We start from the raw sequence: 15,308 nt of genomic DNA, 5'->3' as shown, positions 1-15,308 counted from the left end.
AGTAATGGTTGCATTTGATTGCATTTTTACATATTCAGAAGTTCAAGTAATCAATTTAAAATCCTCTTGGCTCAAATATCTGAGGGGGCACATGCCCCCTTACTTTGAATGGACATGACGCCTCAAGTGTGTGTGGCCCCTCCTCGAAGTTCAGTGTGGAAAACAGCCTCAATCGGACGCGGAAGTGACGCTGCGGTAGAATCCCCCGTACTTCCGATATTCAGCTCTGATACGACTCATCGAACGGATCGAAGCTCAGTAGCGATTTCTCCTTTCAGCTAGCGTCGAGTGGCGGTTCGGCAGGTGAGTAAAGTCGTTATGTTAAACATGGTGGGGGGGCTTTGAACGATAAAAGCAGTGGCTTTATCGCGCGCACAAAAAACGGCCTTGTTTACATACAAATCCCCGAGCTGGAGTGCGCGCAGGCGGCGGACTGTGAATAAAGCGTTTAAAGCGAGAATAAACGCTTAAACAGTTTTTGAACGGTCCCTGTGCCCTTTTAACTGTGGTGTGCACGTACTAGAACAATAGATACTAAGGGGTGATCAGGCAGCAGAGAGGGACTCCAGCCAGCGCATCGATCGTGCCGCTGAATGTAATTGCTGCTGCTGATCTAGAGAGAAGCAAAAGCTGGTGCGGCCCGATTCATGTGGAGTAAACAAAGCAGAGCCCGTACTGTCAATACTGTGAGTTTGCAAGCCTTGATCTCCCTCTTTCCCCACACTTAAACCGCGATCTGTTTGTCAGCTGAATGTGATATTATGCATTCCACCCAGTTCCACCCGTCCCATGACTGTGGGCTACTGTCCCGCTACATGACGGCAGCAGCCGCTCATTGACCCCCTGTTCACGTGTAATTGTCTGTGCACTTAAGTGTTTACTCAAAAGGAATCCTTGACTGTCATCACATCCGCGTGCGCACACACGCAGAGCTCTGATCTTTTTGATCATCAGACGTGCGGTCACGCGGCCTCCCCTGCTCCCGTTGTCCGGTCAGTATGCCGTGTAATCCGTTAAAATGGAGCACTAAGCCGCTTTGCATGTGCGCTGTCCTGCAGGAGTTTATTATTGTCTTAGGGGCCGTTCAGACCCAACGCGTACCTGCGATAAAAAGGACAAACGCAACGCATATGTCTCTGGACGCGCGTTTTATCTGACACGTCGTCTAAAAAGCGCAGCGCAACAGTCAAAGACGTCCATCTAGCGCGCACTAAATACGGACACTAAAACGCTTTCGGCGTGAATGGCCCTTTACTCGCAAAGAATTCTTCGCGACTGTTAACACTGAGATGAACATCTTCAAGGGCAGCCTTCAGATGTAATTTTCAAGGTGTGTTGATGTGTAGATAAGGGAACACTCCTTGACCACTGGTTTTGGCTCTGTGAATGTCATTGACCCTCTGTAATTGAGGACATTTGCAAGACCTCCTTGAAACACCAGCCTAATGTTCTGTCCATCTCCCATGTTCTTGGAAAAACACTGCCAGTCAAATGTATTGGACACTTACTCATTCTATTGCTTTTTTGCACATTTAAGATTATTAGGAAAGTCATCAAAACTTTGAAAAAACACAAGTATATAATCAAAACTTATATTTTAGCTTCTTCAAAGTTACCACCCTTGATTTCTCAACCAACTTAATGAGTTGACAACACAAGGATTCTTGTGAAACTGAATTGAAGGAGTTCACATGGATGTTGGGAACTTATTGGCCACTTTTCCTTCACTATGTGGTCCAACACATCGATTAAAAAAATGTAAAGGTGTTTCCCAGTCCGCACACTTCTGCACTATACTACATCATTTAGAAGTGTAAGAAGTGTGATTAGTATGTTAACGCTGAAAAGTGAAAATGCAACAAAAAGAATTGTACTACAAGTACCCAGATGATCCATTTCTTCAACCATCAAAACGGAGTGTGGAATGTTGGACACTTCATGCACTAAATGCTCGCAGCTTGCCGTATGTAGCGGAATGGGTGGAGTTACCACACAGCGTTACTGGTCTGACAAAACAATTGCAAATAATGGAGATTGTAGAAACTAGCAAAACCTCAGTGGATACAGCACCTTACAAATGGAAGTTGAATGCTTTAACATCACTCCAGCTGTGTGAATATGTACATTATTTAAGCTACAAGTGTTGAACTAAGGTTGGCTAACACACTGCAGCAAGCTGCAACACATCACATGCGTTTGAAACGTCACTTCCTACAGCTGTTAAACAGTGAATGCTTCTGTGTTGTAAAAAAGTAGCTGTGTCCCAAATGACATGAGGTACACTATGCACTTACAATAAATACTATGCACTCAGCCATGTAGTGTATGAATTTTCAAAGTGTAATATTGTCCCAAATTTAACACTTAATGTGTTTTTCTACTACACTGAAGCATTCGATGTGTTGCTGCTAGCTTTAGCGCATTTGCCAACCTCAGTTCAACACTTGTACAGACAGGTTCACACAGCGTGAGGTGATGGTAAATCATTCAACTTACAATTGTAAAGTGCTGTGTCCACTAAAGTTTTGCTAGTTTCTACATTCTCCATTATTTACAATTGTTTTGTCAGACCACCAACACAGCCAGGGGACTCGTACGGCAAGCCGCGAGTGCTGAGTGCAAGAAGTGTCCAAAATGTCACACTTCGTTTTGACGGTTGAAGAAGTGCATCATCCAGACACTCGTAGTACACTTCTTTTTGTTGCATTTTCAGTATTAATGGTGCATTCACAACATGTCGGAATTACTGTAATTACGAGATTCCGACTTGTAAAAAGTGTTCACGTCTTTGTAGGACTCGTAATTACAAGTTGTAATCTCAGAATTGTATGAAAGCTAAGAATTGACAGTCGTGACGTCATGTGAAAAGAACCTATATGGCAGCAGCCTCAACAGTTAAAAGGTAGTGAACACATATTTCTGTTTGTTATGCCATCATTACCAGGAACATTTTCTTTGTTCTTAAATGTTTTGCAACAACATATTGTGGTGAAAATGTAGTTAAAATATTTTGCTGTTATCAACAACAAAGCCGGTTTGGCATTATGAGTGTTGACAGAAATGGATAACTTCACAGTTGCCAGGACATGACTTGAACCCAGCATAACATACTACTTGCACTACTTAGATTACAAAATTACATTAAGATCATAAGAAATATAAATTCAGTTAAGTGTGTTGAAACATTTGCCTGTTATGTAAATGACATGATGATTTACCATGTATAGTCAAGTCACCAGTTCCCAAATAATGTGTTTGTTCATTCTCTTTTTCAGTATTATTTCTCCCTCTCAGCTCATCCCTCGCTGCAGTTCCTCATGAATGACGGGGAGTGTGATTTCTTCTGCTTTTTTCGGTGCTGCTAAAAGCCACAAGAGCCCACTGGGATACGTGTTCCAGTCTGGGGTGGAGGGCAGCAGCTCAGAAGCTGCGGATTGGTGGAGAGCAGCTGTCAGTCAGAGAAAGGGTGCGCCCAGAGGGCTATGTCTGTGGACATGAGTAGCCAAGCCTCAGACAGTAACGAGGAATTTGATGATGAAGATGGAGTAGAGGGTGACATCGATCATTATTATGAAGGACTTGACGACGACGTAGCAATAGAAGAGCCATTTGACCCAGAAGAATACCATTTCAATTGTTTGACATACAAAGAGAGCCAGAGGGTACTTACTGAGGAAGTCCACAGTATAGCCAGTGCCCTGAAGGTATGTGACCAAAAAGAGAGAATGTGAGATTTTGTTCTTGGAACAGTCTATGTTTGGCAGAGATGTTTAGCAGGTTTAGTGTTCGCTGAGAATACTTCAAAGGAATGTTCTGAGTTCAATACAAGGTAAGCTCAATCGACAGCATTTGTAGCATAATATTGATTACCACAAAAATTTATTTTGGCTCGTCCGTCCTTTTCTTTAAAAAAGAAAAAAATCTGTATTACAGTGAGGCACTTAAAATGGAAGTGAATGGGGACCAAATTGTTTGTCAAAATACTCACCGTTTCAAAAGTATAGCCACAAGACGTAAACAATATGCATGTTAACCTGATTTTTGTGTGATAAAATCACTTACTAAACTTTTCTTTGTAACGTTATAGCCAATTTTACATCTTCGTTGCTATGACGATGTCAACGAAACCTAAACTTCTACAACTATTGTAAAAATGATGTGCTTTTTTGTTTTTACCCAATTGTAATGCCCAATTCCCTATGCGCTCTAAATCCTTGTGGTGACGTAGTGACTCGCTTTAATCCGGGTGGCAGAGGACGAATCTCATTTGCCTCCGTGTCTAAGACCGTCAATCTGTTCATCTTATCACATGGCTTGTTGAGTGCATTACCGCGGAGACATCACGCATGTAGAGGCTTCACGCTATTCTCCGCGGCATCCACGCACAACTCGCCACATGCCCCACCAAGAGGGAGAACCACATTATAGTGACCACAAGGAGGTTACCCCATTTGACTCTACCCACCCTAGCAACCGGGCCAATTTGGTTGCTTAGGAGACCTGGCTTTAGTCACTCAGCACGTCCTGGATTCGAACTCGTGACTCCAGGGGTGGTAGTCAGCATCAATACTCGCTGAGCTACCCAGGCATCTGTTACATCCTAATGTAAATGCTTTTATAAAATTACAAGCTTCTCATTTCTGCTTTTAAACCCTCCAAAGTTTGGACCTTTTCTCCCAGTTTGGAATGCCCTATTACCACTACTTAATAGGTCCTCATGGTGGCGTGGTTATTCGCCTCAATCCGTGTGGTCTCAGTTGCCTCAACTTCTGAGACAGTCAATCCGGCATCTTATCATATGGCTCGTTGTACATGACACCACAGAGACTTAGGGTTAGGGCATGTGGAGGCTCATGCTACTCTCCGCGATCCACGCACAACTTGCCACGCGCTGAGCGAGAACCACAACCAATTTGGTTGCTTCGGAGACCTGGCTGGATTCACTCAGCACACCCAGGATTCAAACTCACAACTTTAGGGGTGGTAGTCTACCCAGGCCCCTCTTTTTGTTTTGTTTTTTAAAGAAAAGGAGGGACGAGTCAAAATAATTTTTGTGGTAATCAACATTATGGCACAATTGCTGTCGATTAAGATGAACTTGTTTTGAACCCAGAACATTCCTTTAACAGCATGTTTTTATCTGTGTGTGTGAGTTTGTTTTCAAACCATAATTTGTTTAGAATGTTCAGTGGGTTTGGTTTTGCCAGTACAAAGCGACTGTCTCTTTCTTCAGGTATCACCAGCTGTAGCCAAACTGGTCCTTGTACAGTTTCAATGGCAGGTGTCACAAATACTCGAAAGGTAATGCAAGACAACAACATGCAAACAAAGCTATGTAGACATTTTTGGGTAGTGGACATGAAAAGTCGAGCAGTTTAAGCAGTGTCCTGCAGTGTGTCATGCAATAATAATTAAAAACAGTCTGAAGCTATTTTTTCAAATTCTTGTATGATTTTTTTATCATGCTTTTATGACATTACACTTCAGAGACTCCATCATGTAAAATGTGTCCCACCGCAGGACTATTTAAATGAACTGCACTAAAGCTAAATGTGATAAAAATGTTGACAAGCTCACCTGAAATCTGCGCCTTCCCGTATACATGGATAAAGCTGAACTGTGTAACTTTTTCGGTGTTAGAATTCTATCTTCTATCCCAGCTAAATATGCAAAGACAACTATAAGATAGCCATTCGTAGGTTTAACACGCTGTGTCTGGTGATAAAAAAAATTCCTGCCATCCTGACACAACAACGACACTCAACTAATGGCATGAGTTGGGGGCTGGACTATTTGATGTTTGATCAATGGAGATGGGATGTATTTGGATGGCTGTTTGAAAACAATGTTTATTTTTGCAATTCCGTTTGGTAGGGCTTGTGATGCAGAAATTACACACTTCAGCTTAAACCTAAAATCTTGATGTTGAAACCAAAAAAGTTGTGGGTATGTTTCTTTTGTCAGTTATCCATTATTTCTAACACAATATATGAATGTGTTTTCTATGTTTGAAGGTGTAAGTCCAATTCTTCTCAGTTGCTTTGTGAAGCACATGCCCACACCCAGCCCACAAGCACCTGCAGATCTCTCCCCGTGAGTACTAAAAATGTGTGTTTAAGCTTGAGAATTCTCATTTATAGGTCTATATCCCTTGTAGTACACATACAGGTTTACAGCTAGAAAAGTAAAGTTTGTCAAGACAAGCATTGAATGCTGACTCCACAAAACCTTGCCTGAAAGTTTAAAACAGCGTAAAAAGGTTTGAAGATTTTATATGCCTGACAGACAGCGAGACTGATTGAATTTGGGTAATTTTACAAGAAAGCAATTACGATCAGTTAGAAAAAATGTAGCAACCCACGTTAGATCAAGCTAAATATATGTGCTGAGTTTGGTGTATGTAGCTCGAAACCTCTAGGAGAAATTAGAGTCTGAAATTTTGGTCTCGAGTTAGGGATTTTGAAAATCCCTGAAATCAACGTAAATAATTTTTTATACAACCACCTAAACATTTGTTTTCCCCAAGATGATTGCAAACTCTAAAATGCAATGTTAAAGGGATAGTTCAGCCAAAACATTCCAACATTCTGTCATTCCAGCCTGTGACATTTATTCTTCTGTGGAACACAAAATGAGATGTTAGGCAGAATGTAGCCTCTGTCACCAATCTCTTCCATGAGGGCGAATTCCATGTTCCATACAATGAAAATGAATGGTGACTGAGACTAACATTTTGCCTAACATCTCCTTTTGTGTTCCACAGAAGAAAGTAAGTCATATGGGGTGAGTCATCACCCCATATCTTGAGGGTGAGTGAATGATGACAGAATTTAAATTTTTGGATCCCTTTAAAGGTATTTGAAAATATCTCTTGAATCCCCTTTGAATTGACAGAGTGCTGATGGAAATGGTTGGGACAAACTTACCATTGGTTTGTTGATTGTGATGTTCACAGCGATTGCTCAACATAGTGCATTAACTAAATCAATGACACTTGATTGGTGGTGGCGTAGTTGGCTAAAGCACATAACTGTTAATCAGAAGGTCGCTGGTTCGAACCCCACGGCCACCACCATTGTGTCCTTGAGCAAGGCACTTAACTCCAGGTTGCTCAGGGGTGATTGTCCCTGCAATAAGTGCACTGTAAGTCACTTTGGATAAAAGCATCTGCCAAATGCATAAATGTATGAATGACTGATATGTCAAATGGCATTCTTGGCTTTGCTTTTGTGCAGTGTGTCAATAACTGGACTTTCCTCTCTTTTTTGTGTTGTGTTCAGACTGGGGTGTCACTGCAGTGTGGGGTGTGTCTGCAGCTGGTTCGGAGAGATACTTTACTCTCTCTACCATGTCAGCACTCCTTTTGCAAGGCATGCTGGGAGCAGCACTGCACTGTACTTGTCAAAGATGGCGTGGGAGTAGGTGAGCGTACTTGCACACACTCTCTGAGCATGAAAAGTGAGGGCAAGGCTGTGTATGGCAAATTACAACATATTATTTGATCTCCGACATGGATTTTGTGTGTGCTTAGAGATCTCCTGCATGGCGCAGGACTGCTCTCTTCGAATGCCAGATGATTTTGTTCTTCCTCTGCTGCCCAGCGAAGAACTGAAGGACAAATACAGACGCTACCTCTTCAGGGACTACGTGGAGGTGTGTGTCTGTCTTATCAAATGCAAGGAGAGACTTAAATAGGCTATTTAAATGATCTGTCTTAAAGGAATTGTTCATCCAAAATTAAATATTCTTTCATTATTAATTCACCCTCATGTCGTTGCAAATTTGTATGACTTTGAAGTTTTGAAGAGTATTGTGGCACTCTTTTCCATATAATGAAAGTGAATGAGGAGTGGGGCAGTCAAGTTCCAAAATTACAAAACAAATTGTATCATAAATGTGGTCTGTATTCCTAGTCTTCTGAAGCCTTATGGCAGCTTTGTGTGAGGAATAGACCAAATTTTTGGCCAGGATATTCTTCAAATAATTAACTTTTGTTTTCAGCAGAAGTCAGATTTTTCAGACAGAAGTTTGCAATGCCATGAGGGTAAATAAAAACAGAATTTTTATTTTTGGGGTAAACTATTCCTTTGAACCTGTTTGTGTTTCTGTTTGTCTGCAGAGTCATTTCCAGTTGCAGCTGTGTCCTGGTGCAGACTGTCCAATAGTTATACAGGTGCAGAAACCTCGAGCTCGTAGAGTCCAGTGCAGCTGCTGCGGGGAGGTTTTCTGGTATTACACAAACCTGCGCACACATATTCACTCCATTGTAACATCAGGGTTCCTATGGTCATGGTAAACTGGAAATATAATGGACTTAAATAAATAAAATATAAACAATCACATGAGGATTTGCTGCACCTAAATTATTGACAATTCATTCATATTTTTATCCTCACTCCAAAGTGTATTTTGTTTGATTTGATAATCAAGTGTTTTCAGTTGGAAAAAATAAATAAAAACTATTTAAAAAAATGCGTTTTTATGGAAACATCCCCGTCAGCACATACATCGTGTCTCCAACTTCATATCTTGTGAAAAATAATAAAGCTTAATCCTCATCAAACCTAATGTAAATCTCTTCATCTGGTGAATAAATTTAGGCTATTAAAATTAATTGGGTAAATACTTAAAGATAGAGCATTATAACAGAGCCAAGTCTTATTCAAAATAAGGGCCCCTTGTGGGGTTTGGGCTTATTTACAGAAGTTCCACATTATGCACCAAATCTTCATTATTATTGGGTTCAACAATAAACCTCATCAGGGATTTTATTCATTTTGGACTCTTTAGCATCCTTGTCTGGGCCTGTCATATTAAGGAAGACATTTCTAAACATTCTTTACATTTATTTTTAAACAACCTAACAGCAATTTTCAGCCTTTTCCACCACCGTAATTGTCCGTATTGGCAAAATCGTAATACAATCTTAGTCATGGAAAAGTCAGGAAAATCTCAATAGTCAATATACACTGATGAGCCAAAACAATATGACCACCTGCCTAATATGCTATTGGTCCTCCGCGTGTCACCAAACAGTGCCGAGGCATTGAGTTTACAAGACCCCTGAAGGTGTCCTGTGGTATCTGGCACCAAGATATTAGCAGCAGATCCTTCAAGTCCTGACTGTTGCGCAGTGGATCAGACTTGTTGGTCTTGCACATTCCACAGATGCTCAATAAGATTGAGATGTGGGGAATTTGGAGGCCTGGGCAACACATGAAACTCTGCATCAAGTTGTAGTGTGGCAAGTGTAGTGTGGCAGGGCTTATTATCCTGCTGAAAGAGGCCACTGCCATTTTGGGAATACCATGAAGGGGTGTACCTGGTCTGCAATGATGCTGAGGTAGGTGGCACATGTCAAATTGATGTCCACATGAATGGGCGGACACAGGGTTTCCCAGAAGAACATTTCCCAGAGCATCACACTGCCTCCACCGATTTGTCATCTTCCTACAGTGCATCCTGGTGCCAGCACTTTCCCAGGTAAATGGTGCACATGTACATTGCCGTCAATGTGACTCATCGGACCAGGCATCCTTCTTCCACTGCTCCAAGGTCCAGTTCCGACACTCACATACCTATTGTAGGCGCTTTCGATGGTGGACAGGGGTCATCATGGGCACTCTTCCAGTCTACGCAGCAGGGTGTGATACACTGACCATCATTAAAAATGTTTGTGACTTGTGCCTCAGTAGACCTTCTGTCAGTTCAGACAAGATTGGATGGCCTTCGTTGCCCTCGAGCAACGATGAGCCTTAGGTGCCCAACACCCTGTTGCTGGTTTGTGGTTTGTCCCTCCTCGGACCACTACTCACCCAGTCGTCTGGCCATAACAATTTGGCCCTTGTCAAAGTCACTCATGTCTTTACTCCTGCCCATTTCTCCTGCATTCAACACGTTCACTATGAGAACTTATTGTTCGCTTACCATCCAATCTACCCAGACCTTGACATGCGGCCTTGTTAGGAGATAATCAATGTTATTCACTTCACCTGTGAGTGGTCATAATGTTTTGGCACATCGGTGTACATTTTCATACTTGCAAGCCATATTGCTGTTTGATTTATAATTGAATAATTCTTTTTATTCTGTTCTTTTCTATGAATCCGTCAAAATTGGTTTACATATCGCTCTGAATGATTCATAAGTGAATCGGTCTGAATCAAAATATTTGTTATTTTTCCAGTTATCATGAATAACTGGAAAGGTAATAGAAATTAATTGGTAAAAAAGTATGGGAACTCTGTAACATGCTTGTATTTTAATTCTGCTTCAAACATTTAAATTCCAGTTTGTGGTATAGTATATGACATTTGAATGGATTGTGTCCTCTTCAGTTTTAAATGCAGACAGATGTACCATGCCCCCACAGACTGTGCTACCATTCGCAAATGGCTGACAAAATGTGCAGATGACTCTGAGACAGCCAACTACATCAGTGCACACACTAAGGACGTAAGAACATGCAGGTTTAGTTTAATACACAAGTCGAATTAGTATACACTTAGGTTCAGTCTGTGTTGACTGCTTTGATTTCACCCTCAGTGCCCTAAGTGCAATATCTGCATTGAGAAGAATGGAGGATGCAACCACATGGTGAGTAGTGCACACTCTTTAATACTCTCCTTTTCAGTCCCTATGTTGCCATCAGTAGTGGATCAAATAAAAACAAATTAAAACTCAAGGTGAAATAAGTGAGGTTTGTTTTCACTCAACATGTTTTTGTCCATTTCTCTTTGCAGCAATGCTCCAAGTGTAAACATGGTATGATTTTTTTTCCCCCTTTGATTTTTGGTGTCTAGAAGTTAAATTAAAATTACAGTGGAGGATGAAGTGTTCTTGATTTTAATATGGCTGTTGTTATGGGTGTACTTAGATTTCTGCTGGATGTGTCTGGGTGATTGGAAGACTCATGGCAGTGAGTACTACGAATGCAGCCGCTACAAAGAGAATCCAGACATCGTGAATCAAAGCCAACAGGCCCAGGCCAGGGAGGCTCTCAAAAAGTACCTGTTCTACTTTGAGAGGGTGAGACAGAAACACACATATTCCAGAAAAGCTCTGATTAATAAAATATTAGAATTTAGATGTTTTGAGCAAGACAGCAAATGCCAACGAATTGGAAGCGTGAGGTGTTGTCTTACATACTTAACATGCATTATGGCGATAAAAAACCTCAGTACTCAAGGGTGCAATATTTTCATTACATTATTTTGGAATGTCGAGCTGGATATCTAGAAGCGTTTGCTTTCATGTTTTTTGCGCAAAGCATGTTTTGTGCCCGATTGTGCAGACAGGCATAAAGTGCACTGATACATTTTCTCTCTCATTCTATTTTATGGGTGGCAAAAGGAGTTTTCTTTCACTGTGCTACTGTTAATTCTATATTTATGGATCTTATTAACAAAAGGGATAATTTCATTTCAGAGAGATTTTTAAAAGGCTATTTTTGTAGCTTAATAACTATTGATAGTTACTTTCTTGGAGTCTAAATGTAGACATGTGTAATGAACCAGACTGTGAGGCACACATAGGATCCATATGCAGATTTAATAGAGTGATCAAACGGGCTAAGGTCAAAACCAGAAAAGAGTCCAGAGAGGCAGACAAATCCAAAATGTGGAACACAAGAGTCAAAAATCCACAATAAACAGGCACAGGTCAAAAATCCAAAAAGGCAAACGGGAATAAACGCTCAGAATTGCAGACTAGAAAAGAACTGGCAAGACTTTGCACAGAATGATGGAACAACAGGGTTTAAATACACAGATAACAAGCAACAATGAACAGGTGTTAGAGAAAATGGTGGGAGGCAATGTATGATGGGAGTTGTAGTCCAGTGAGGGATTAATATGCAAGGGATGAGGATCGTGTGAACTGTTTATGTGAAGAGACAGTAGATGATGTGACAATATGTAGGCATATCTGTACATTCTCTATGTGTGTTTAGTGGGAGAACCACAATAAGAGCTTGCAACTTGAAGCACAGACATACCAGCGGATCCAGGAGAAGATTCAGGAGAGAGTGATGAATAATCTGGGCACCTGGATTGACTGGCAGTACCTGCAAAATGCTGCCAAGCTACTGGCCAAGGTACATGCGGATTCCAACAGCTAGGTCTGCTTGTCATTTATGGGATTTATGATACACTAAATGCGGGGAGAGTCAGTTAAGGAGTTTAAGGGTTTCTGGATAAGAAAAAATATTCAGTGTACTCTATTAATGTGAGGCCATAAAACTGTGTGAATAATAATTAGACAAGAATGATAAAAATGTTGTAGGTTTAGGCTATGAATCGCATGTCATACATCGCTCCCACTGTTTGAAATTTCATGTCAACTAGCCACACATAAATTCACGGATTCATGCTCAATTCATATATATTCGTATTCCTCATGCACTGGTAAATGCATTCAGTGCTCCCAGACACTCACACACTGTCTGGTGTGCTCTCTCCATAGTGTCGTTACACACTGCAGTACACCTATCCTTATGCCTACTACATGGAGTCTGGACCCCGCAAAAAACTGGTAAGCATCCATTCATACACTCGGAATCATCTTTGTTAATCAGCAACTGCATTTAAAGGATAGTTGACCCAAAAATAAAAATTCAGCCTTAACGTACTCACCCTCATGTCCAAGAGTTGGAGTCTTGTGCTCAAGACCTCTTGAGACCATATAAATATGGTCTTGGTCTGGGTCTCAGCTTATGGTCTTAGTCAAGACTGCAGTGTGTTACCTAAATGCGCTAATTATTTCAACCACTAGTTTGTGTCATATTTACAAATTACTGTGAATTTGCAAGTACTTCTGCCTCTGTGTCATCATGCATGTTTCGACAATCTCTGGCTCTCTCATCACACGAATGAAAGTGCAAGAACTATGGTCTAACAACACAAAGCAGTAATTTGTGATTAATAATTAAAACTGTCATATAGAGGCTTTGACTTTACTCACGGTAGCCATGTTGCGCGAGTGGCAAGTATTCTTATGAGTTGTTGCCAGGAGTAAGGCTGCACGAAGCACGATTATGACAAAAATCAAAACTGAAGATTATTTCCTTTGATATTGTAACCAATATTAATAATATTGATTAGTAGAAATGTACTGCATGCTTTGTTTATGTAGCTACACATCCCAAACAAGCTGAGAACTGTGTTCCTGAATTAGTTTATCGCTGTTTTATGCATCAGTAAATCAAGAGCCACGCTTGCGAGGTGCTATGTGGGATTGACAGCGGTGCGGAGAAAGTGTTGAGGGGTGGTAAAGAACACCAAAAAGTTGAGATTTCTCTGCTTTATTCATATGAGGAATTTTTCTTGGGAAAAACCTGAAACAAAAAGGTGGTTAAAGTTTGATTGTTGACTGTTTGAAATGATTGCTGCAATAAATTCAGAATCTTGGTTCATTAAAATGTACTGTCTGGTCCTTGGACCGACAGGTTTTGATCTGTATCTGGGTCTTGAAAGGTCTAGTCTGGGTCTTAAGGGGTCTGGTGTTGGTTTGGTCTTAAGTACACCTAGTACTTTAATGTACTAATAATAATTGAAGTACTTTAATTCATTTTTGCATGACCCATCTCTTTAGGATGTGAATCTTTCATTAAAAGTATCTGATCTCTTTAATATCTGTCTCTTGTCTGGGTAACAAATCTAATTTGAATGTGTATTTATTTCCTGTAGTTTGAGTATCAGCAGGCACAGCTGGAGGCAGAGATTGAGAACCTGTCATGGAAAGTGGAGAGAGCAGACAGTTATGAGAGAGGAGAGCCAAGCGCCAACGATAGAGGGGTGAGAGAGGGAACAATGGCTGGGGGAAGATGTGAAAAGGAGAAAATAACAGTTAAATTCTTATATTTGCTTTGTCTGTCTCTCTCTCTCTCTCTCTCTGTAGGATCTGGAGAATCAGATGCACATTGCTGAGCAGAAGAGACGCACACTGCTGAAGGACTTCCATGACACCTAAACAGCCGTCCATCAACAAGTCCACATTGAGTTCTGTCTTCTCTCAACTGTCTTGCCCCACAAAGAACCCCTCCACTCTTTTTGTCAACACTCTACACTGCATCTAAAGACATTGTCTTTCTATTTCTCTCATTCATGGCCTGTCTTTCAAAGCTGTATTTTCCCCCTTTGGTCATTCTTTCCTTCATCAATGCTCCCGTTTTTTGCTTTCTAATCTTTACTTGGCTCCAGGGTTTGAGAATAGTACAATTGTATGCCAACATACTCATATATACACACACGTTGTATTCTCACATCCCCATGCCAGCTGACATTACACGCACACACTCAAAACACTCCACCAAACACAGTCTGACTCTTTCTCTCCATCTTTGCTCCAGCCATAACTTCTGCCTTCTTTTTTTCTCACTCTTGCTCTCCTATGTTTTTCCCCCCTGGAAATGGCTGTTGATAGTTATCATTTGAAAAAACACTGAAAAAAAAAAAATATGAAAAAAAAAAAAAAAATGCTGTAATTTTCAACGGTTGTACATTAATACAGAAATAGCTACTGAGAAAAAGTTTTTAAAGCAGATAGCGACTCTTGTGATTTATTGTGCATACACACATTTATTAAGCTCTCTAAAGATGCAAGTGCAACATATACAGTATATACCATGAAAAGGTGTGTGGTTTATGCCGTTTTTAATATGTTAAATTCTATTGAATTACTATGGACCCTTAAGTATTTGGTATTTTAATAAATAAACTTTATACAAAACATTTATTTTAGTGACAAAGGGCGAAAACGGTTTATGGTCTAATATATCAAATTGGTATATGTGGACCTATTGAGTTAATTTAAGGAAAATTAAGGAGAAGTTGTTTGAAGATTGCGCGCACTGTAGCCATTGAGCTCCCGCGACTGCATATTCAGGTCATGGGAGACAAATAAAGGCAGCGGCTGTGTACGCGAGATAAAATTTAATCGAAGAAATTTAAGTTCACTAACGCAGAGCGCGTGCGCCAAGAATGGGGGTACAAACAACCATAACCACACTCTACTTCACGGCTGGTTTAAAAAAATAAAAAAATATCCTGGACAAAACTTTATCGCATATTTGTGTATTTTATATAGGGAGTCGACTCGCCTGAATAACGCATCAACCACCAGAGCTGAGCTCGTGTTAGTAGGCCTACAGCCTCATTCAGAAGTGCCTTTTCAGCAGATTCGTTCAAAATGGGAATTGTCAGTAAAGAAAAGACGTTTTGCACATTATTATTATTTGTATCATTATTAACCAGCTTTGTTTCATTGGTGTCTGATCTAATGAATCTTAACATTTTAAGAGCAATTTTAAT

At 40.6% G+C, this 15,308-nt stretch overlaps 1 protein-coding gene across 1 annotated transcript; it reads left to right on the top strand.

Annotated features, from left to right (window-relative positions):
* The first annotated feature begins 159 nt into the window (after positions 1 to 159).
* Positions 160 to 14,541, top strand: LOC127630780 (E3 ubiquitin-protein ligase ARIH2-like). Its single transcript, XM_052108550.1, has 15 exons — positions 160 to 303; positions 3,276 to 3,704; positions 5,234 to 5,301; positions 6,015 to 6,093; positions 7,281 to 7,422; positions 7,532 to 7,653; positions 8,120 to 8,229; positions 10,338 to 10,455; positions 10,546 to 10,596; positions 10,743 to 10,764; positions 10,877 to 11,028; positions 11,951 to 12,094; positions 12,463 to 12,531; positions 13,686 to 13,793; positions 13,897 to 14,541. The coding sequence occupies exons 2-15, from the start codon at positions 3,483 to 3,485 to the stop codon at positions 13,966 to 13,968; spliced, it is 1,479 nt and encodes a 492-aa protein (XP_051964510.1). The 5' UTR covers positions 160 to 303; positions 3,276 to 3,482; the 3' UTR covers positions 13,969 to 14,541.
* The last annotated feature ends 767 nt before the right edge of the window (positions 14,542 to 15,308 follow it).

This window comes from Xyrauchen texanus, chromosome 37 (assembly GCF_025860055.1).
Source record: "Xyrauchen texanus isolate HMW12.3.18 chromosome 37, RBS_HiC_50CHRs, whole genome shotgun sequence".
In the NCBI taxonomy this organism is placed as follows: Eukaryota; Metazoa; Chordata; class Actinopteri; order Cypriniformes; family Catostomidae; genus Xyrauchen; species Xyrauchen texanus.
This window is presented reverse-complemented; position numbering and strand designations above follow the sequence as displayed.

Excerpts from the sequence above, each read along its gene's own strand:
- LOC127630780 (XM_052108550.1), top strand. The coding sequence starts at position 3,483 with ATGTCTGTGGACATGAGTAGCCAAGCCTCAGACAGTAACGAGGAATTT. Across the intron at positions 11,029-11,950 it reads ACCTGTTCTACTTTGAGAGG|TGGGAGAACCACAATAAGAG; the intron begins GTGAGACAGAAA and ends ATGTGTGTTTAG. Across the intron at positions 12,095-12,462 it reads CTGCCAAGCTACTGGCCAAG|TGTCGTTACACACTGCAGTA; the intron begins GTACATGCGGAT and ends CTCTCTCCATAG.